This window comes from Salvelinus sp. IW2-2015, linkage group LG26, assembly GCF_002910315.2.
Source record: "Salvelinus sp. IW2-2015 linkage group LG26, ASM291031v2, whole genome shotgun sequence".
NCBI lineage: Eukaryota > Metazoa > Chordata > Actinopteri > Salmoniformes > Salmonidae > Salvelinus > Salvelinus sp. IW2-2015.
This window is the reverse complement of record NC_036866.1, coordinates 3471304-3493873: the sequence shown is the minus strand read 5'-3', so window position 1 is coordinate 3493873 and position 22570 is coordinate 3471304. Positions and strand designations below refer to the sequence as shown.

General features: G+C 44.5%; 1 protein-coding gene across 1 annotated transcript in view; it reads left to right on the top strand.

The window, feature by feature from the left end:
* Nucleotides 1-22570, top strand: part of LOC111952982 (zinc finger protein GLIS1-like) — a 150797-nt gene that overhangs the window by 56297 nt on the left and 71930 nt on the right. Inside the window, exons 3-4 of the mRNA XM_023972030.2 lie at nucleotides 7606-7834; nucleotides 10020-11445. Of these exons, the coding sequence (XP_023827798.1) occupies nucleotides 7606-7834; nucleotides 10020-11445 (1655 nt within the window). The remainder of the gene's footprint in view (nucleotides 1-7605; nucleotides 7835-10019; nucleotides 11446-22570) is intronic.

Here is a 22570-nt window from a genome sequence, read left to right as displayed (position 1 = left end):
AGAGGGAGATGTCTTCTTTCTGGTGGCTTTGCCCTCATCTCTTGTATTCTTATGGGCTTTTGCCTTCAATCTCTGTCTTCTTCTGGGCTTTGCCTCATATCTGTCTTCTTCTAGGCTTTGCCTCATCTCTGTCTTATTCTGGGCTTTGCCTCTTCTCTGTCTWCTTCTGGGCTTTGCCTCATCTCTGTCTTCTTCTGGGCTTTGCCTCTTCTCTGTCTTCTTCTGGGCTTTGCCTCTTCTCTGTCTTCTTCTGGGCTTTGCCTCTTCTCTGTCTTCTTCTGGGCTTTGCCTCTTCTCTGTCTTCCTCTGGGCTTTGCCTTTTCTCTATCTTCTTCTGGGCTTTGCCTCATATCTGTCTTCTTCTAGGCTTTGCCTCATTTGTCTTCTTCTGGGCTTTGTCTCATATCTGTCTTCTTCTGGGATTTTCCTCATATCTGTGTTATTTTGGGCTTTGTCTCATATCTGTCTTCTTCTGGGCTTTGTCTCAAAGCTGTTTTCTTTTGGGCTTTGTCTCATATCTGTCTTCTTCTGGGCTTTGCCTCATCGCTGTCTTCTTCTGGGCTTTGCCTCATCTCTGTCTTCTTCTGGGCTTTGCCTCATCTCTGTCTTCTTCTGGGCTTTGTCTCATATCTGTCTTCTGCTGGGATGTGTCTCATATCTGTCTCTGGTTGTGGATGCTGACATCAGTGGTTGTTTGTGAGAATGGGATATGTACATGCTCTTGATAGAGCAGCATGGTTGCCCCTGGTGATTGTGGCAGCCTCCTATAACAAGTCTCTCCCTGATCTCAGGCCCTGAGATTGTCACCTCTATTTGGCACTGAAAGCTTGCAAGTGCGCAGCATATCATTATCAGAGCAGTGAATGACCCGCCTCGTTTTCTGCTCCGGGGCTGTGGTTAGATATTACTCTAGAAGTGCAATCTGTTTTGCAACTGATTGTTTTTACGTTGAAAAGACGGAAATATAAGATACTGTATCTGTATCTGTAATGAATTTAACAACAGTACATTTGAAAGTATTCCTTCAAAAAATTTGTTTTTTTTTCCTGTTTCAGTTCTAAAATAAAACAATGAAACACCTCGCCACTTTTACACAAACAAATAAATATGCAACTGACATCATGGAGTTCATTTCAACTCATACTTTGGAGAGAATTAAAAAAGATTGCCCCGTCTACAGGGGCCTACAAAATGGTTCTTTAGACACCACCTGTGACCACTCTCACAGGACCTGACCTGACCCCTGCATATTCCCATCACTGTGTCAGCGTATCATTGGACATCTCTCTCCCTCTCCCTCCATCTCTCACTATCTCTGTCACCGGCTCTGTGTGTCTTCCTTTTCACCCCGGTCCCAGGTGCTTTCCCTGGTCTCCAGCTCCTGAGCAAACCAGCCCTAACACACACAATGATATTCTAACAACGCTGAATTACCACGGCACATTCAATATTAACTGAATTTACTGTTGGTTTCCTCCCAAGCCACCATATGTTGAGAAGCCCGTTTCCCCCTAGCCTGAGCATGACTGATTCAGTTGTTGTAGCAAAGCTTTAAACCAGCCGAGCGTTCAGTCTGGGTGTTTTATGGAATATAGGACTTATAGAGGTCTTCAGTATAGAGGGAAGTGACATTGGTTTTATTGTAACGAGAGTGACTGTTCTGGACAGACTGGTTATATGGTGTAGTGCAGGCCTTTAGAACATGTGACCTGGTGTAGCTCTAAACTAGTATAACCAGTACGATGGCATACCCTGGCCAGCTCCTAGCTCTAAACTAGCATAACCAGTACGATGACATACCCTGGCCAGCTCCTAGCTCCTAGCTCTAAACTAGCATAACCAGTAAGCGATGGAACATACCCTGGGTCAGCTCTAGCTCCTAGCTCTAAAACTAGCAACAACCAGTTACGATGACATACCCTGGTCAGCTTCCCTAGCTCCTAGCTCTAAACTAGCAATAACCAAGTAACGATGACAAATACCCTGGCCCAGCCCTAGCTCCTAGCTCTAAAACAGCATAACCAGTACGATGACGTAACTGGCCAGCTCCGTAGCTTCCTAGTCTAAACTAGCATAACCAGAACGATGACATACCCTGGCCAGCTTTCCTAGCTCCTAGCTTCTAAACTAGCATAACCAGTACGATGACATACCCTGGTCACTCCTAGCTCTAGCTCTAAACTAGCATAACCAGTACGATGACATACCCTGGTCAGCTCCTAGCTCCTAGCTCTAAACTAGCATAACCAGTACGATGACATAACCTCTGGCTCAGCTGCCTAGCTCTAGCTCTACAAACTAGCATAACCAGTACGATGACAATCCTGGTCAGCTCCTAGCTCCTAGCTCTTAAAACTAGCAAAACCAGTACGATGACATACCCTGGCCTCTAGCTGCCTAGCTCTAAACCTAGGCATAACCAGTACGATGACATACCCTGGTCAGCTCCTAGCTCCTAGCTCTAAACTAGCATAACCAGTACGATGACATACCCTGGTCAGCTCCTAGCTCTAAACTAGCATAAACAGTGTGTCTTCTCTTTCCCCTAATGACCAGTGTCCCTCTCCTGCTACTACCAGTGGTGTAAAGTACTTAAGTAAAAAATACTTTAAAGTACAACTTAATTAAGTAGTTATTTAGGGTATCTGTACTTTACTTTACTATTTATATTTTTTAGAACTTTTAGTTTTTCTTCACTACATTCCGAAAGAAAATAATGTACTTTTTACTCCTTACATTTTCCTGCCACCCAAAAGTACTCGTTACATTTTGAATGCCTAACAGGACAGGAAAATGTTCCAATTTACAGTTATCAAGAGAACATCCCTGGTCATCCCTACTGCCTCTGATCTGGCAGACTCACTAAACACAAATGCATCTTTTGTAAATGATGTCTGAGTGTTGGAGTATACCCCTGGCTATCCATAATAAACAAGAAAATGGTGCCGTCTGCTTTGCTTAAAATAAGGAATTTGAAATGATTTATACTTCTACTTTTGATACATAAGTATTTTTTTTATTTTACCTTTATTTAACTAGGCAAGTCAGTTAAGAACAAATTCTTATTTTCAATGACAGCCTAGGAACAGTGGGTTAACTGCCTTGTTCAGGGGCAGAGCAACAGATTCTTACCTTGTCAGCTCGGGGATTCATCTTGCAACCTTTCGGTCACTAGTCCAACGCTTTAACCACTAGGCTACCTGCCGCCCCAAGTATATTTGATAAATTACATTTACTTTTGATACTTAAGTATATTTAGAACCAAATACCTTTAGACTTTTACTCAAGTAGTATTTTACTGGGTGACTTTTACTTTTATTTGAGTAACTTTATATTAATAAGGTATCGACACTTTTAATAAAGTATGACAATTGAGGCCTTTTCCACCACTGCCTACTACAACATCTCCTTCATAATTGTACATCACTATTTCTTGATCCAGAACCATATTCCTCATCTCATCCTCTCCTTCGTAGAGATAAGTATCTCTCATAGGGTTGTATAGAGATCACAACATTGTATCTCTGCCATTATGGCGTGTGGGACAGCATGGTCAACGCCATAGAGGCTTTCTCCATTTTAAAGTAAGTACATTTTCTTCTTTTTTTGATGTTTGAAAAAATATAGGTGACTTAGGATCATATGATGCAAAATGCATCATACGGGGATGATTTCAGAATTTTTTAAAAGTTACATATCTTGAAAACTTGATTGTTGACAAACAAAACATTTTGGGACTAATGAAACAAATACCAAAAGATCATTTTTTCCTTTAACAATTCCAAGCATACCCATAACATGATGCAGCCACCACTATGCTTGCAAATATGGAGAGGGGTACTCAGTAATGTGTTGTATTGGATTTGCCCCAAATATAACACTTTGTATTCAGGACAGCATTACTTTAGTGCCTTGTTGCAAACAGGATGCATGTTTTGGAATATTTGTATTCTGTACAGGTTTCCTTCTTTTCACTCTGTCATTTAGGTTAGTATTGTGGAGTAACCACAATGTTGTTGATCCATCGCCAGTGTTCTCCTATCATAGCCATTAAACTCTGTCACTTTTTTAAAGTCACCATTAGCCTCATGGTGAAATCCCTGAGCTGTTTCCTTCCTCTCCGGCATCTGAGTTAGGAAGGATGCCTGTATTTTTGTAGTGACTGGGTGTATTGATACATCATCCAAAGTGCAATTAACAACTTCACCATGCTTAAACGGATATTCAATATCTGCGTTTTTATTTTTACCCATCTACCAATAGGTGCTCTTCTTTGCGAGGCATTGGAAAATGTTCCTGGTCTTTGTGGTTGAATCTGTGTTTAAAATTCACTGCTCGACTTAAGGACCTTACAGACAATTGTGTGTGGGGTACAGATATGAGGTAGGCTTTCAAAAATCATGTTAAACACTATTATTGCACACAGAGTCCATGAAACTATTTAAGTGACTTGTTAAGCACATTTTCCCTACTGAATTTATTTAGACTTGTCATAACAAAGGGGTTGAGTACTTATTGACTCAAAACATTTAAGCTTTAGATTTTTTTTATTAATTTGAAAAAGATTCTACAAATATAATTCCACTTTGACATTATGGGGTATTGTGTGTAGGCCAGTAACAAAACATCTCAATTTAATCAATTTCAAATTCAGGCTGTAACACAACAAAATGTGGAAAAAGGCAAGGGGTGAGGGTTAATACTTTCTGAAGGCCCTGTACTGTATGTGTGCGCCAGTGTGTGACTGTAAAAAGTGAAAGGTTATATACAGTCAAGGCCATAGTATACATTAATCCTAATTCTTGTTGATTCTGTCCTGACTCATGTCACGACTGGCCATCCTGATTGAATTACTCTTATTACAGAGATGAGGCAAGAAATACTTGGCCATCGATCAACAGGCCTTGAAGTTTTTACAAACACTGTGGAAATGCCCAGCCAATTTTTTTATATTTTTAAATACGACATAGCCTGACGATCCAGGACTTATTAAACAGAACCATTTGTATTCCTTGAAAACAGAGCAGAGCTGAAATAGTTATTTCCTTCTGTTTATGGCTCTGAATGAAACCAGCATGCCTTCCATAGTCCCTCAGTGACACTGCAGTGTTTACCTGACTTTCTCCATCTCTCCCTTAGTCTCTCTCTCTCTCTCATTCTCTCTCTCTCGCTCTATTCATTACCTGTCTCTCTTTTCCTATCTGCATATATTTGGGTCATATCACATTTTCATGTATAATTTTCCATATATCTTTTTCTGTTGTAACTTTGGTCTGCCAAGAGAACATCAAACATTTAATAGTAAAAAGTAATATAACATGTAGTATGTAAAAAGGAAAATAAACAGGAAAAAGTGGCCTCCACCGCCAACCCCTATCCAGTCAACATGTCTCCATCACTCCAAACAATAAAAWATAGGTATAGCTATACTGTATTTTGTTTCTATGTATGTGTTGGGCTTTAGCTGAGATTATTCTTTACAGAGTCAAGTGTATTTGTCCAGGCCTTAATTGTTCCTTGACTAGCACCATTCATTCTCTCTGTCGATTATTATAATGTTATAACTTCTAACATGTTTTTTTTGCGACAGTGCTGCCTGCCAACAGTAATCGTCTCTGATTGATTGAGAGATTCGAGGAGCTATCATTGTGAAGTAACATAATAGATGTAAAGCATTGAATATTTACATTCATACACTTCTAAATAAATAGTTGATCTTTGTCCCAGAAGCAGTTAACTGCACGGCACTCCCACATCACATGGAGGAATGTTCTTACCTCATTCAGCAGACATAGTGAACATTTGGGAGTTGGGGGGCCAATTTCATAATCAAAAGTTTCCTTTGTGTCTTTTCTCTTTCTGTGCATATCCACCTCAACGTGGGCTACATACTGACCGTCTCCACTGAGGACGAATGTAAGTCATTCAAACGTGTTAACCCTCGCGGGAGGGTAAACCACCGTCACAGTGGTTTACAGGAGCACCATCGAGAGCATACTGTTGGGACGCATCACAGCCTGGTATGCAATGCCACCGCCGTGGACCGCAAGGCTCTTCAGAGTGTGATACGTGCAGCCGAATGCACCATTGGGAGCTCACTTCTTTTTTATATTTCTTGCTCTTCTTCACTTCCTCTTTCCCTCCCTCCCTCCCTCCCTCCCTCCCTCATAAACACATCTTGTTTTTATCTCTCTCCTTGCTCGTTGCTTTACTGCTGTCTTCATTCTTATGTCTTTCTGTTTTCTCTTCCTCTGTCTCTATCCCCCCTCCTTCCCCTTGCCCTTCTTCTCCATCCCTTCTTCCTTTTATTCTCTTATATCAGGAAGTGTTTGGCTGCCTTTATCAATAATATGTCATGGGGATAACATTGTCAATAACATCATTATGAGCAAATTGAATTTGAGAAATTGAGTTAGGGAGGTTAGAGCAGGGACATGTGGCCGCCTACACACGAATGAGTATCGGGGGTATCGTCTTTCCTTCTGCAAATATTTCCCCATACACAACCCCCCTTCGCTCACTTTCATGTGTCGCATTTCAGATTTCTATTCACATTTTCATATGTTTTATGGAATCAGTTTGTTAGACCAACTAAAAGCAAAAAATATATATATTCCTGCTAAATATAGCTTGTTTATGCTAGTGGTGCAGCAAAATATCTCTCAGAATATGAATACAAAATCCTTGTGTAGTGTGTGTAAATGAAACGTATTCCCCCTCATCAAATAAAATGATGTACATGCATGTCCAGCTGCGGGCTAACTGAGTGCTTCTTCAATAGCAAATAGTCAAGCACGAGCATTTGGAACATTCATCAATGCAAATCATTTGCTAATTGTTAGCTTGTGTTTAGCTTTCCCATACGGTACTAACACATTCCATTACCATAGTCTTTTATCCAAAGCAACTTTGTCATGCGTGCATCCATTTTACATATGGGTGGCTCCAGCGGGAATTGAACCCAAAATCCCAAACGGAGCCATTCAGGATTTATGACATCCACACTATGAAGTGTTATTGTGTTACACAGTTCAACATGGATTTACACAAGTCAATCTTTTGGCATCATTACTGCTGTCATCATCTTTGAAAGTTCACCAAAGAGCACACAATCACTACACATCAACGGATCCACAAACTCACAGCCAGCCATTTTACCTCCAGAGATTCATTGTAATCTAATGCAATTTCAACATGTCACTGACGGAAGCGTCTCAGAGGAAATCTGTTGCACTTTATGGCAGTTATTAATCTGTCTGTGCTGTCGTTAGATTAGCGAAACAGGCTAACTGAGCCAACTTCCAGAGATGGCCCCTTTGGAGATGAAGAAATATTGGTTTATTTGAGTGACTCTGAGGGTTACAGTGTTGCGATTGTCATCATAATTGTGTATTTATTGGTGTATGTATTTTCTTGTGCAAACACATTTCTCCTCTTGGGATTAACACCGCCAGGATTGTGGGTTTGATTCCCGCTGGGGCCACACATAAGAAAACGTGTGCATGCATGACTCTTAGTCGCTTTGGATAAAAGCTTTGTCTAAATGGCATATATTATTAGTATGATATGAATAAATCGTTATCTTATCTCGGTTGTGTTTTCCAGTCAACGGTGGTTGCAGCGGTGCCTACTGCCCAGAGAAGGAGAGTGGGTCAGATCTGCAGGGCAGTGAGGGCAGACTGATGCGCTGTGGACAGAGTGGGAAGAGTGTGGCCGTGCCACCGGGGTGCCAGCCAGGTCCAGAGGGTCACTACGACAGTGTCCACTGTGACCGGCCCACACCCACACACGCCCTCCATCTGCAGGACCGCCAGCAGCAGCATGCCGATGCCAGGTGGGAACAACACTGAACCTCAGGTTCTGTCACTCTAGTAGACTAGAACAGTCAGAGAACGGTGGGACTGAAACAGATGAAGCACGTCAGTTGATCATATTATTTATTTGACATGACATCTGAAATATTACCAGTAATCCTGTGAAAACACTGCTACGTTTATTCCTACTCTTGCTAGAGGACATCATCATTCTGAAAGATGAAGTTGATGATGATAGTCCTACACAGGTGATGACTACAATAATCGGCATAATTTATCCTTCAAATGAAATGATTAAAAATGATTGTGTTATTGTATCCACTGTGTGACATTCTGTCATAGGGATTGTCTCTTGACTCTACTTGACACTCTCAGCTCAGAAACAGATTGCTATCACTCTCTCTGACCTCTGTGTAGTCTCATTGCAGTTATGGGCTCATCCCCTTCAACTCTCTGTCCTCTATGACTACAGTCACATACACAGATTGTGTCCCAAATGGCATCCTATTGCCTATGCAGTAGTTTTGACCAGGGCCCATTGGGATCTGGTCCAAAGTATTGTGCACAATATAGGGAACTTTTGGGACGCGGACCATAAAGTGCTTCTGGACAGACATTCAATTCTCCCACATTGTCACAGAATGCCATCAGTACAGCCAAACAGGAAATAGCACTCATGAAATAAAAGGGGGGGGGCTCTCTCTCTCACTCTTTATTGACTACGGCAAAATCAGACTTTATCCAGCCAGGCAGCTAGCGTTAGAATTTTCTCCCAGTGTGCGTCGAGAGAGAGAGAGAGAGAGAGAGAGAGAGAGAGAGAGAAGAGAGAGAAAGAGAAGAGAGAGAGAGAGAGAGAGAGAGAGAGAGAGAGAGAGAGAGAGAGAGAGAGAGAGAGAGAGAGAGAGAGAGAGAAGAAGAGAGACGGAGGACAAAGACGATTCCTTCATGGAGACAAGAGAGAGAAAGAGGGGCCTTCTCACATCACTCAAGAGCTTTGCACAAAATCCATAATGAATGAACTGAATGATTATGTAGGAGATCACAGCGACACATGGAGAAATACGACCTGGCTCCCCATTCACCTGGGGCAAGATTCTCACCATAATACACAGTATTGTCAACGCTGACCCTTCACAGGCCGCCATTATGCCAACTAACCAGGTGACTCCTATTTATCCCAACATGTAGGGTTAGGTTTAACCCCTTTGTGTCATCAAAGCCTGTCAGACTTGTTACACAGAAGCCCCATCCATGGCCTCTCCCTCTGTCCTCTCTATCTGCCGCTCTCCTATTCTTAGCCATAAATGCCCATTCATAACTGCTCACAGGGCTCAAGGTCCCCCTTCATTTATTCAGGAAATCACTCCCAGATCATCTGTTTCTGGTGGATGCTGCCCTGTTTTGAAAAGGACACCAAATTCACTAACTAATGTTTGTGTAGCATCGATCCACTGATTCCAATTTCTCTGTGAAAGTTCACTGTCTGTGAGATGTGGTTGTTAGGTTGCTAGTCTGAAATGTTSACTGTCTGTGAGATGTGGTTGTCAGGTTGCTAGTCTGAAATGTTCACTGTCTGTGAGATGTGGTTGTTAGGTTGCTAGTCTGAAAAGTTCACTGTCTGTGAGATGTGGTTGTCAGGTTGCTAGTCTGAAAAGTTCACTGTCTGTGAGATGTGGTTGTTAGGTTGCTAGTCTGAAAAGTTCACTGTCTGTGAGATGTGGTTGTTAGGTTGCTAGTCTGAAAAGTTCACTGTCTGTGAGATGTGGTTGTTAGGCTCTCTGACTGAGACTTTCAGTTCTATCTAAGCTCTCTGGCGGGATATGTTATTTCTGTAAACAGAGAGAGAGAGAGGGAGAGAGGGAGAGAGGGAGCGAGAGAGAGAGAGAGAGAGAGAGAGAGAGAGAGAGAGAGAGAGAGAGAGAGAGAGAGGGAGAGAGAGAGAGAGAGAGAGAGAGGGGTAACAGAGAGTGAGGTAGCAGAAAGAGAGGTAGCGATCCCTCTAGGCCAGGTCTAAATCTCACAGCCCTGTTGTTGTACGGGGTCTGAAAGCTGCAGCCTGTGGGAAGGATGACTTGGCAGGACCCAGACAGCCGTGGCCTTTATCTATCAATAGCGGGTGGCTAATAGTGCTCACATACTCTCCAGTGTTGTCCTAATAGCCTCACTCTGCTCAGATTCCCTGCCATGTGTTTTTCCCCTCTACAGGTCCTCTGCCTTCCAGAGATCCCTGGCCTCGCCCGGCCCAGGCTGCGGCACCTCCAACGCAGCCAGGGCATTTCCTCTCCCCTACCCCATCAAACAGGAGGCTTCCATGGGCTACAAGATCTCCCTGGGACTGGGGGTCCCCACCACCAGCCAGGGTGGCTTCCAGAGTGGCACGGGAGGCATTGGGGTCCGGCGGGAGGAGATGGAGGGTCCTCTCAGTGGTGGAAGCAGCGGCGGTAACTTAGGCAGTGCTCTGTCGGTGGATGCGGCGTACTCTTTTAATAATGAAGATGACTCCTCCCCACTGTCTTTGTCCCAGGGTGGCTCCCGTCATTCAGCACGGCTGCTCACCAATAGCAGCCTGAAGAGACGCTGCCTGTCGCTGGCCTCCCAGTCCGCCGCTGCCAGCAGCAACGCTAATGCCTTAGCGAACGCCGTCGTCACTGCCACTGAGGGGATCGATATCACCGCCATCATCTGCTCCTCCCAGATGTCCGTGGTGGCCTGCGTCAACGGGCTCCGGACGAACCCCTCACCCCAGCCCAGCGGCGGCTTCTCCTTCCGGGCTGCCCCCCGCAAGCCCCTGCCCCCCCAGCAGTGCAGCAGCCCCCAGCAGACCACCTTGCGAGAGAGCTGTCAGCTACCCTCACCTGCCGCCTGCCTGCTGTCCCTCTCCTCGTCGTCCTCCTCCTCCTCTGTGTCATCTCTGGAGCCGGAGCAGCAGACCCAGGGCCTGTGTGAGGGGCCTGGCTCCATGCAGCCGGGGCCTGGGGGTGGAGGTGGAGCAGGAGGAGGCTCTGAGGGGCTTGGGCTGCTGATGAGCGGGACCCTGATGACAGGAGGGCTGCTTGGGGACGTGTCTCTGCTGGAGGGGGGCTGTCAGAGAGCCGGCTGTGGAGCTCTGAAACAGGAGCCCCTGGACGACTTCTCCCCCAGCGAGGAGGAGCTCTTTCAGCACCACTACCACCATCACCACCACCTGACTGGCCGTGCTGCGGCCAGCCACCTCCGCCCTCACCCCCACACCCACCACCCAGCCCCCCCACTGCCCTCCATGCCCCCGCCCTACCACCTGCACCAGTACGGGGGCCCCAGCCCGGGGGGCCTGCTGCACCTCCAGAACCAGAACCAGACTGTATCTTCCTCCATCCTTCCAGGACCCAAGACCTCGGGCTCTGCTGAGGGTGAGGACGGTGGGCCGCTCAGCGACAAGCAGGTGTGCCGCTGGATTGACTGCAGCGCGACGTACGAGCAGCAGGAGGAGCTGGTGAGGCACATCGAGAAGGTGCACATTGACCAGCGCAAAGGGGAGGACTTCACCTGCTTCTGGGCCAGCTGCATTCGCCGCTACAAGCCCTTCAATGCCCGCTACAAACTCCTCATCCACATGAGAGTCCACTCGGGAGAGAAGCCTAACAAGTGTATGGTGAGTCCCTCTCCCCACCATAGATATATAATCACTAGAATCACCATTCAAGTCAAAGTTCTATGATGTCTGGGCCGGCGGCCATATTGAGTGTACCCATTCCATTCTAGTAATTCCCCACCAGCTGAGCCCAGAACCAAGCCGGTGTCAGTGGTGAATGTTGTTCACAGCCCACTCTTCTGAATAGAGCCAATCAAAGCCATTTTTATGGTCCATTATAGGTTCCATTTCAGTGACCACAGTATATTTACTGTATGAAATTGAACCCAGCTGGTGCAACCAGGACCCAGTTTGACAGTATCCATCCATAGGCCATTTCTAGTTTCCACAGAGCAAGCCAAGAGAGATTTTATTTAAACATACATTTAGGAGCTGCTGTGTACATGTGTAAAACATGAAGGTGGAGTCTTTTCTGGATGGCATTGATGTCACAGTAGTCCCTAACTTGGATCTTATTTGGTACTTCATAGAAATTGGTTTATGGCCAACCTAAAATGTCCCATTTGTTTGTTTCGAACACAGTTGCTGGGCCAGTACAGTTAGGGTTAGTGATAGATGTTAGATGGGTTGCTGTAAAGACAATTTGAATACCTTTAGAGACTGTTGTTTGGACATTCAGGATGCACTGTTTCAAAGAGCAAGACTGATTATTTTTCATTCCAGATTATTTTTCATTATAAATTAAGAAATGTTTTTTATTMAAAATGGATACATTTGTAGTAACAGTATTTTTTTAGCAGAATGTTTCAWAGACACGTCTTCCATTGAAGAAAAGCGTTGTTATAATGGGAGCCGTATAGCTCGTCGCTGTATAAATAGCTGTGTGGTTGTATTCTTTACAGGTAAAACTCTCCATCTCCACTCTCAACACACTAATCAATGTCAAACTGTCACTCCCTGGCATCTCTTAGCAAATGGAAAAAGCCCTCTAACCTTAAGAACATTTTAGTCCAAATACACAATTAGTCCCCAATCTGTGTAGGGGGCGAAGTCATGTTTATTTTCACTAGCTCAATGTTTTTTAAGAAGGGATTCAGATCATGAAAAACCAACACATCTGGTTAACATAACCAAACAATGCATACACTTAATCCCTTTAAATGGGAGGTTGGCATTTTTAGATGTCCCACAAGTATTAAGTGAATGGACGTTTTATCCAGACCAAACACAGGGAAATATGTAGTAGTCTAGTGGAAGAAAAGGCTATGGAGCAGAGGGATGTCCTCTAAAATCTCTCATCTTGCTCAATTCAGAGTTTCACAACCCTTGTCAGAAATGTTATTCTTCATTTTAAGAAAACCGTCCAAAACATAATTATTACTGTGCAATATGCTCATAGCCTAATACCACAAAAACACCTGTTGTATCTTTATTTTTATGAAATATCAGCCGATATTTGTTTTTAAATTATTTGGTTTAATTTACTGGCTGTGAAAGTGTGAAAAATGGTGAGTGTTAAAATTAAGTGTTAAATTAAATTCAGTTTAGTGTAAATCAGTTAGTCAATTAACACTTACCACTGCAATACATTGTTAGCTACATCTAATGGGAATGTTTATATTAACTCATAGAGTAGTGAATTTATAGTGAGCCTTGTAAGTTCATCAGAGACATCATGCATTAGTGTGTGTGTGTACATGTTGTAGCTGAAAATGTGCTCCGGTTGTGAATCTTCTCTCAGCTCTGTACTGTATATAGCATCACAGTGATCTTTCAAGTGAATTCTGGGAATTCTAGGAAGTTCTGGGAATAATTCACTGTGTTTTGGTCCTGCACTTGTTTCTTTTTTTTGGTGTATACATTTTATCTGGACTGCTCTTGCTGCTGGACACTGGGTGTGTCTCAAACTCTGTCACTGATGTCCGTTTGGTGACACCTAGAACCGGAAGGGAAACAGGCGGACTGTATGTTTATGTGTGTCTGTATGTGTGTTTGTACTGTATACATGTGTACAGGGCCTTCAGAAAGTATTCACTGCCCTTTACTTTTCCAACATTTTGTTGTGTTACAGCCTGAATTTAAAATGGATTTCATTGAGATTTGGTGTCACTGGCCAACACGCAATACCCCATAATGTCAAAGTGGAATTATGTTTTCAGAATTTTATACAAATTAATAAAAACTGAAAAGCCCTTTGTTATGGCAAACGTAAAATAATAATCCAGGTATGATAAGCTCTTAGAGACTTACACAGGAAGACGCACAGCTGTAATAGCTGCCAAACGTGATTCTAACATGCATTGACTCAGGGGTGTGAATACTTATGTAAATTAGATATTTCTGTGTTTCATTTTCAATAAATTTGCGAACATTTCTTCAAATATGTTTTCACTTTGTTCATTATGGAGTATTATGTGTAGATGGTTGAGAAAATAAATACATTTGATCCATTTTGTATTCAGGCTGTAATACAACAACATGTGGAATAAGTCAAGGGGTAAGAATACTTACTGAAGGTACTGTATTAATGTGTGTGTGTGTGTGTAGGTGTGTGTGTGTGTGTAGGTGTGTGTGTCTAGGGAGATGCTTACCAGATGCTAAACAATTTGGCGCTGAACTGTCTCGGGATGGGAGGCTGTGTGTGTGTGTGTGTGTGTGTGTGTGTGTGTGTGTGTGTGTGTGTGCCCACGCTACACAACCCAGCCTCCCAATCACTCAGAACTCAGAAAGGCCTCAAACACACACAGGCACACACACAAACACAGACACACACACAGCCTAGTCATACGTACATGAATTCCTGTTAACCCCTACAATAGGCAGTATTGATTCCATCCATGTTGGATTGTAACACTCAGTTCTCAAACTAAACAGAAACAGAAATGTGAAATGTATTCAGGTTTGGATAAACACTTCTAATGAGCAATGTATTTAGATGTAGAGGTCTACAGAAAGTCTTAGAGAAAGTGGAAGAAAGTGTGCACGTGTTTTGCATGTCTCTGAGGTGATGAGTTTGTGTTTGCAAATGGGTGTGTGGTTATACATGTGCAATACTATGGAAATAGTTCGCTGCCATAATATGTCACAAATGTGGGCTATACATATGTAGTGTGTGTGCTTTTACACGTACAATATGTGTTGGTGTATATGTCGTAGTGTCTCAACCCAATCCCTCTGAAGTCCTTATTTAGTTCTTATGCGTCTGTGCCCACTGTAGTCAAGAACGTTTGAATGATGCCTGTTGTGTTTGATACACTCAGGCAATAGACAAAGGCATTTAGGAATTCCAGCTATTCACACAGAGGAAACAGATGAGACGTTTCCATTTAGGACCAAACTCTCCAGAAAACCCAGCTAATCCCCTTATTGTTTTTCCAGCGGCAGATTCCAGTGAGTGCTCACAGCTTTGAGCTGTGCTCAAATCCAAGCATAACACTCCCCTTGCCTCCAGCCTCCTTCAGCCTCCTCCATCGCCTCCTCCAGTCTCCTCCGCCGCCTCCAGCCTCCTCCAGTCTCCTCCAGTCTCCTCCAGCCTCTTCCAGGTCCTCCAGCCTCTTCCAGGTCCTCCAGCCTCCTCCAGTCTCTTCCAGGTCCCCCAGCCTCCTCCAGCTTCCTCCAGCCTCCACCAGCCTCCTCCAGCCTCCTCCAGCCTCTTCCAGGTCCCCCAGCCTCCTCCAGCTTCCTCCACCTCCTCCACCAGCCTCCTCCAGCCTCCTCCAGCCTCTTCCAGGTCTTCCAGCTTCCTCCACCTCCTCCAGCCTCCTCCAGCTTCCTCCACCTCCTCCAGCCTCTTCCAGGTCCTCCACCTCCTCCAGCCTCCTCCTGTACCTCCAGCTGTACAGCGTTTGTTTCATGCGGTGTCTTGGCTGGAACAAGTCATTATCACAACACAAAGTTGTACTCCAACCTCTCGCTTGTCACTGTCCGTACCTGGCTATGTTTAATGCTGACCCACATAAAATTGCAGCTCCATCTGTAACCATCGAGTTCAGAGCACTTGTAAAGCTCTCTAAACTTTTAGAGGTACTTTTTAAGTTCCKCCCCCTCCAATTACTGCAGGCCCCAGGGCTGTGGTATGGTTGTCGGGCAGGCACGGGTGAAAAAGAAACTGCATAATCTCTCTGCAATATCCTGTTGTGTTTCATGCCTAATTCAGAGTGTTGTTTTAGTTTAGGACATTTTTTCTCTTGTCTGCATAAATATTAAAAATATATCCAGCGACCGGAGCCCTGACATAGTCACAGGCTTTGATATCTTAGTGGGTTATATCGAGACTGTCCCGCGGATTTGATGTCTCACGGACAGATCGCTCCACTCCGTACCCTGAAGTTCAGACAAATATTAATTAAACTGTGGAATCCCTATATAATATAGAAATTGAGAGACACTCTCTTCAAGGCTCTTCAGATTACCTGAATGGATACAGTGTATGAAATTGTTTTGAAATCCTGTCCATTGTAGGTATTGCCCAATAATGAACAATGGGAATGTTGAGAAGACCTGTTGAAGGATTTGCATGTGCGCCCTCACGTTTTTCAGTGACGTGAGAAGTTGAGTCGTGTTAGCTTTAGATAGTAGAATTCATTGGGGTGATATACTCTTTAATCTTAAACCCTGTGTGTTTCTTTCATCATTGGTTTTCAGTCGTGTGGAGGCTTTTGAGTGCCTGTTAAGACCATAAAACATCTTAAATGTTTCCATTAAGGGTTTACCTTAAGGAATAATTTTCCCTTACTTATGGGAATTGTTTAACGGTGTTGCATAGAACCCTTCTAACATTTCCTTAGGTACGGGCATAATTTAAGGATTTTTTTACAGTAGTTCATAGGAATGTATGGCAGAAAAAAGTCTCTGGTTACTATGGAGATGACCTGTTTCACTGACTGAACATCCCATCAAAGAGATCGCATTTATTGCAAAATAAATGTATTGCAAAATAGAACTTGTACATTGAAGAGGAGAAACAAATTGATTCATAAGATAATAAAACCCGTTTCTTTTAGTTACTTTTTTCTCAACTTGTTTATATAATTTTCTATTAGGTCAAGCGAACTTACAGAGTAGGTAACTAGCTAGCCAGCAGCTTTGTAGCCATGGATTATGCACCTTACATTATTTAGCTAAGTAGCTAGCTAGCTGATGGATGTTTTCCAGGGCAGAGAACAGCAACATTCACCTCCACAAATGCTGTTTACATTGATATCCATACTGAGTGAAGCACTTAAGAGACCTCATGGGCACCCTTAACTTTTTCCACTTAATTTAAGGAGGAAATACACCTTAAAAGGTTTTGTGCAACTAATTTAAAGTTAAGGAAACTTTAAGGTTAAAGATAAGGGGGAAATTAACTTGATGTTTTATACAACGGGGCCAAGAGCCGTAATGCCAGCTGAACCTGAGGGGACATGTGCCCCTTAATTTGATACATTTCCAGGATAAAATAGAAGATATGGTTAATTTTACTCCTAATATATTGAAAGATATTGGATATGGCCATCAGTACCGCCTGAAAAGAAATTAGTGCAAATGTAATGACCATTTTACCACGTACTTTCAAGTAAATACCTGATCATTTCTTTAAACCGTAAAATACTGTTACCCCATTTTACTTTAAGAACACATTTGGTATTCTACCCTCTCTCCACAATGGAATAAAGTTTTGGTTTTATTCTTGAGAATGATTGAGAACTCTGAGTTGCACTGAGCCACCCACGGCATAATGATAAAACACACCCCGGCCGCCACCTCACCTGCTAATGAAGCCACTCTCTAAACACACACCACCACAGGCTGAAGGAAAACTGACTGCAGCCAGCCAGCGTCCTGCTGGGAAAAAAAGCATAGATCATGGAATTTATATTTTTTTTCATGGGTGTGAAACCAGCAAACATATATATATATTTAGATTTATTTGACAGATTTTTGGAAGAGAGGCCAAATCCCCCAGAAGCAGACGGTGAGACATACAGCGGCATCCGTTGCCAAGATGGCGTTGTGTTTTCTCCGGGTAAATGGATCAGCTCCGACGCAGGAGATGAAACGACCAGTGCCATTAGCTAATTAAAACTGAGGTTCTGCACATGACCCGACTTTTCCTCTGAACGCTGTCCTGAAACCGGAGCTGTCTGGACGCAGGGCGTGGGTGGCGACTGACGTTGATATTAATGTGTTTGTACCAGTACGAGCCGCTGACACTATGGCCTGTCTGGACTGCTCAGCCGGCACAATCTTTCAGAGGCCTGGACTCTGGCCCGGTAGCAGCTACCTGCAATGAAGACGTATGATTCAGTCCTTTAACCCAGGCAGCCAGGTCTGTAGGTCTGAGACAAACACGCTACACTAGAGGAGAAGGTGAGGGAAAGCTCTGTACAGTTCTACTTGTACACTCAGAGGCAATAGGGGAGAGAGAGAGATGAGGCTGATGATGCGATACATATATTAGTATGATGATGCTGCTGGCAGAAATGGTCTGAGAGTGATGTTTTGGCATGGACAAAGATAGAGCTTGCTTGTTTTTCTTGTCGACTAGGCCAGGCCAAGTTCTTTTCAGGCCATAAAGGTTTTCCAGTCAATCTCTTAACAGTAATGCAATCCAGTCATCTCTCTCTCTCTCCCCTCCTCATTTCTCTCTCTCTCTCTCTCTCTCTCTCTCTCTCTCTCTCTCTCTCTTCTCTCTCTCTCATCTCTCTCTCTCTCTCTCTCTCTCTCTCTCTTCTCTCTCTCTCTCTCTCTCTCTCTCTCTCTCTCTCTCTCTCTCTCTCTCTCTCTCTCTCTCTCTCTCTCTCTTCTCTCTCCTCTCTCTCTCTCTCTCTCTCTCTCTCTCTCTCTTCTCTCTCTCTCTCTCTCTCTCTCTCTCTCTCTCTCTCTCTCTCTCTCTCTCTCTCCTCTCTCTTCTCTCTCTCTCTTCTCTCTCTCTCTTCTCATATATATATATATATATATCTGTATTATATTTCCCTTTGTATATTTTTTCTCTCTCTCTAATCTCTCTCTCTCTCCTATATATATATATACTGTATATATTTCCCTTTGTATATATTTTTCTCTATCTCTCTCTCTCTCTATATATATATATATATATACTGTATATATTTCCCTTTGCATATATTTCTCTCTCGCTCCTCTCTCTATATATAACTGTATAAATTTCCTTTGTATATTTTTTCGCTCTCTCTCTCTCTCTCGCTCTCTCTCTCTCTATATATTACTGTATATATTTCCCTTTGTATATATTTTCTTCTCTCTCTCTCTCTGCCTCTCTCTCTCTCTCTCTCTCAATTATATTATATATATATATATATATATTACTGTATATATTTCCCTTTGTATATATATTTTCTCTCTCTCTCTCTCTCTCTCTATATATATTATATATAAATATATATATATATATATATATTACTGTATATATTTCCCTATGCATATATTTTTCTCTCTCTCTCTCTCTCTTCATATGTAGAATTTGGATATGATCTAAATAATAATTGATGCCATTGTGATGTTTCTAACTATCATTACCACCACATCAAGGTTATGAAGCCACAATGGGAACAAATATAAGGCCCTGTCTCAGACTGGAACAGCTACCCTGTCTCGTTACCCTGTCTCAGACTGGAACAGCTACCCTGTCTCAGACTGGAACATCTACCCTGTCTCAGACTGGAACAGCTACCCTGTCTCAGAACTGGAACAGCACCTGTCTAAGACTGAACATCTACCCTGTCTCGTTACCCTGTCTCACGACTGGAACAGCTACCTGTCTCAGACTGGAACAGCTACCCTGTCTCGTTACCCTGTCTCAGACTGGAACAGCTACTCTTGTCTCAGACTGGAACAGCTACCCTGTCTCGTTACCCTGTCTCAGACTGGAAACAGCTACCCTGTCTTCAGACTGGAAACAGCTACCTGTCTCGTTACCTTCTCGGACTGGAACAGCTACTCTGTCTCAGACTGGAACAGCTACCCTGTCTCTTTACCCTGTCTCAGACTGGAACAGCTACCCTGTCTCGTTACCCTGTCTCAGACTGGAACAGCTACTGTACCCTTTCTCAGACTGTGTAACCAGGTATCAAAGTATGGACAATCCACTACATGCAATACACTCTAATTACATTTGTCTGGAATGCAATATTATGTGGTAGTAATATCCTTAACATTTAATCCCGGTTTTGTCTTGGAAACCTGGTCGACTGGGGAGGAAGTTGACAGGCTTTAACTCTAACATAATGCAACAGCTGTGTCATAATTGTGTCCCATCCAAATGCTTAATCAGTTTTACCTCGCCAGTAGGCCAGATCAGTTTACTAAGACATGGATGGAGCCGGTTCTGTGTTCAGGGTGTATCGTCCTGGCACGTTCCCCAGCTCTCTGAAGGATGGATGGATGGGGGGGGCCTGACCAGGCCTATTGTAGAACACTAGCATGTGTTCTAGGATCTCCCTCTGAGGTAATGGGCCTCATTGGACCAAATCCACTCAGATATGGGTCCTGTCCCAAATGGCACCCTAGTGCCTTTATAGTACACTACTTTGTGCACTACCCATAGGGCCCTGGTCAAAAGTAGTGCACTATATGGGAAAATAGAGTGCCATGTTGAATGGAGCCATGCTCTCTAATGCTGCAGTGTCAAGGGCCGTATGAAACATGGTGCCTTGCTCCTTAACCATTTAAATCATATGGACAGACAAGCTAATTATGGAAACATTTCGAGGCAGCTTACCAAGAAAATAAAAATATACCTCTGCTTTCTCAAGGGTAGTAGCACCCACGCAACACTAGCGTCGTTTAGTACCGACTACCGAGCTGCCATTTAGCAAACATTCCCTGGAAACCGCAGTGTGTAAACGGGCCTGTGGGGAGTGTATGGGACAGTGTGTGAACGGGCCTGTGGGGAGTGTATGGGACAGTGTGTTAACTGGGCCTGTGGGGAGTGTATGGGACAGTGTGTTAACAGCCGTGTGGGGGTGTATGGGACAGTGTGTTAACAGGCCTGTGGGAGTGTATGGGACAGTTGTTAACAGGCCTGTAGGGGAGTGTTATGGGACAGTGTGTTAACTGGCCTGTAGGGAGTGTATGGGACAGTGTTGTTAAACTGGGGCCTGTTGGGAGTGTATGGGACAGTGTGTTAACAGGCCTGGTAGGAAGTGTATGGGACAGTGTTGTAAACGGGCCTGTGGGGAGTGTATGGGACAGTGTGTAAACGGGCCTGTGGGGAGTGTATGGGACAGTATGTAACTGGGCCTGTAGAAGTGTATGGGACAGTTGTTAACAGGCCTTGTGGGAGTGTATGGGACAGTGTGTTAACAGGCCTGTAGGGAGTGTATGGGACAGTGTGTTAACAGGCCTGTGGGGAGTGTATGGGACAGTGTGGTTAACAGGCCTGTTGGGAGTGTATGGGACAGTGTGTTTAACAGGCCTGTGGGGAGTGTATGGGACAGTGTGTTAACTGGGCCTGTGGGGATGTATGGGACAGTGTGTTAACAGGCCTGTTGGGAGTGTATGGGACAGTGTGTTAACAGGCCTGTTGGGAGTGTATGGACGTGTGTTAACTGGGCCTGTAGGAAGTGTATGGGACAGTGTGTAAACGGCCTGTGGGGAGTGTATGGGACAGTGTGTAAACGGGCCTGTGGGGAGTGTATTGGGACAGTGTTTAACAGGCCTGTGGGGAGTGTATGGGACAGTGTGTTAACTGGGCCTGTGAGGGAGTGTATGGGACAGTGTGTTAACAGGCCTGTAGGGAGTGTATGGGGACAGTGTGTTAACAGGCCTGTGGGGAGTGTATGGGACAGTGTGTTAAACTGGGCCTGTTGGGAGTTATGGGACAGTGTGTTAAACTGGGCCTGTTGGAGTGTATGGGACAGTTGTTAACTGGCCTGTAGGAAGTGTATGGGACAGTGTGTAAACGGGCCTTGTGGGGAGTGTATGGGACAGTGTGTTAAACGGGCCTGTGGGGAGTGTATGGGAACAGTGTGTTAACAGGCCTGTTGGGGAGTTGTATGGACAGTGTGTTTAACTGGCCTGTAGGGAGTGTATGGGGCAGTGTGTTAACAGGCCTGTGGAGTTATGGGACAGTGTGTTAACTGGCCTGTAGGAAGTGTATGGGACAGTGTGTTAACTGGGCCTGTAGGAAGTGTATGGGACAGTGTGTTAACGGGCCTGTTGGGAGTGTATGGGACATGTGTAAACGGGCTGTGGGAGTGATATGGGACAGTGTGTTAACAGGGCCTGTAGGAGTGTATGGGACAGTGTGAACAGGCCTGTAGGAAGGTGTATGGGACAAGTGTCGTTAACTACTGGCCTGTAGGGAGTGTATGGGACAGTTGTAACGGCCGGAGGAGTGTGTAAACGGGCCTGTGGGGAGTGTATGGGACAGTGTGTTAACAGGCCTTGTGGGGAGTGTATGGGACAGTGTGTTAACGGCCTGTAGGAGTGTATGGGACAGTGTGTTAACAGGCCTGTAGGGAAAGTGTATGGGACAGTGTGTTAACAGGCCTGTATGGGGAGTGTATGGGACAGTGTGTTAACTGCCTGTAGGGAGTGTATGGGACAGTGTGTAAACGGCCTGTGGGAGTGTATGGGACAGTGTGTAACGGGCCTGTGGGAGTGTATGGGACAGTGTGTTAACTGGCCTGAGGAGTGTATGGGACAGTGTGTAAACGGGCCTAGTGGGGAGTGTATGGACAGTGTGTAAACGGGCCTGTGGGGAGTGTATGGGACAGTGTGTGTTAACAGGCCTGTTGGGAGTGTATGGGACAGTGTGTTAACAGGCCTGTGGGAGTGCTATGGGGACAGTGTGTTAACAGGCCTTGAGGAGTGTATGGACAGCTGTGTTAACAGGCCTGTAGGGAGTGTATGGGACAGTGTGTTAACAGGCCTGTAGGGAGTGTATGGGACAGTGTTAACAGGCCTGTAGGAAGTGTATGGGACAGTGTGTTAACAGGCCTGTAGGAAGTGTATGGGACAGTGTGTTAACAGGCCTGTGGGGAGTGTATGGAGGACAGTGTGTAAACGGGCCTGTGGGGAGTGTATGGACAGTGTGTAAACGGGCCTGTGGGGAGTGTATGTGGACAGTGTGTAACTGGCCTGTAGTGAAGTGTATGGACAGTGTGTAAACGGGCTGTGGGAGTGTATGGACAGTGTGTAAACGGGCCTGTGGGAGTGTATGGACAGTGTGCTAACAGGCCTG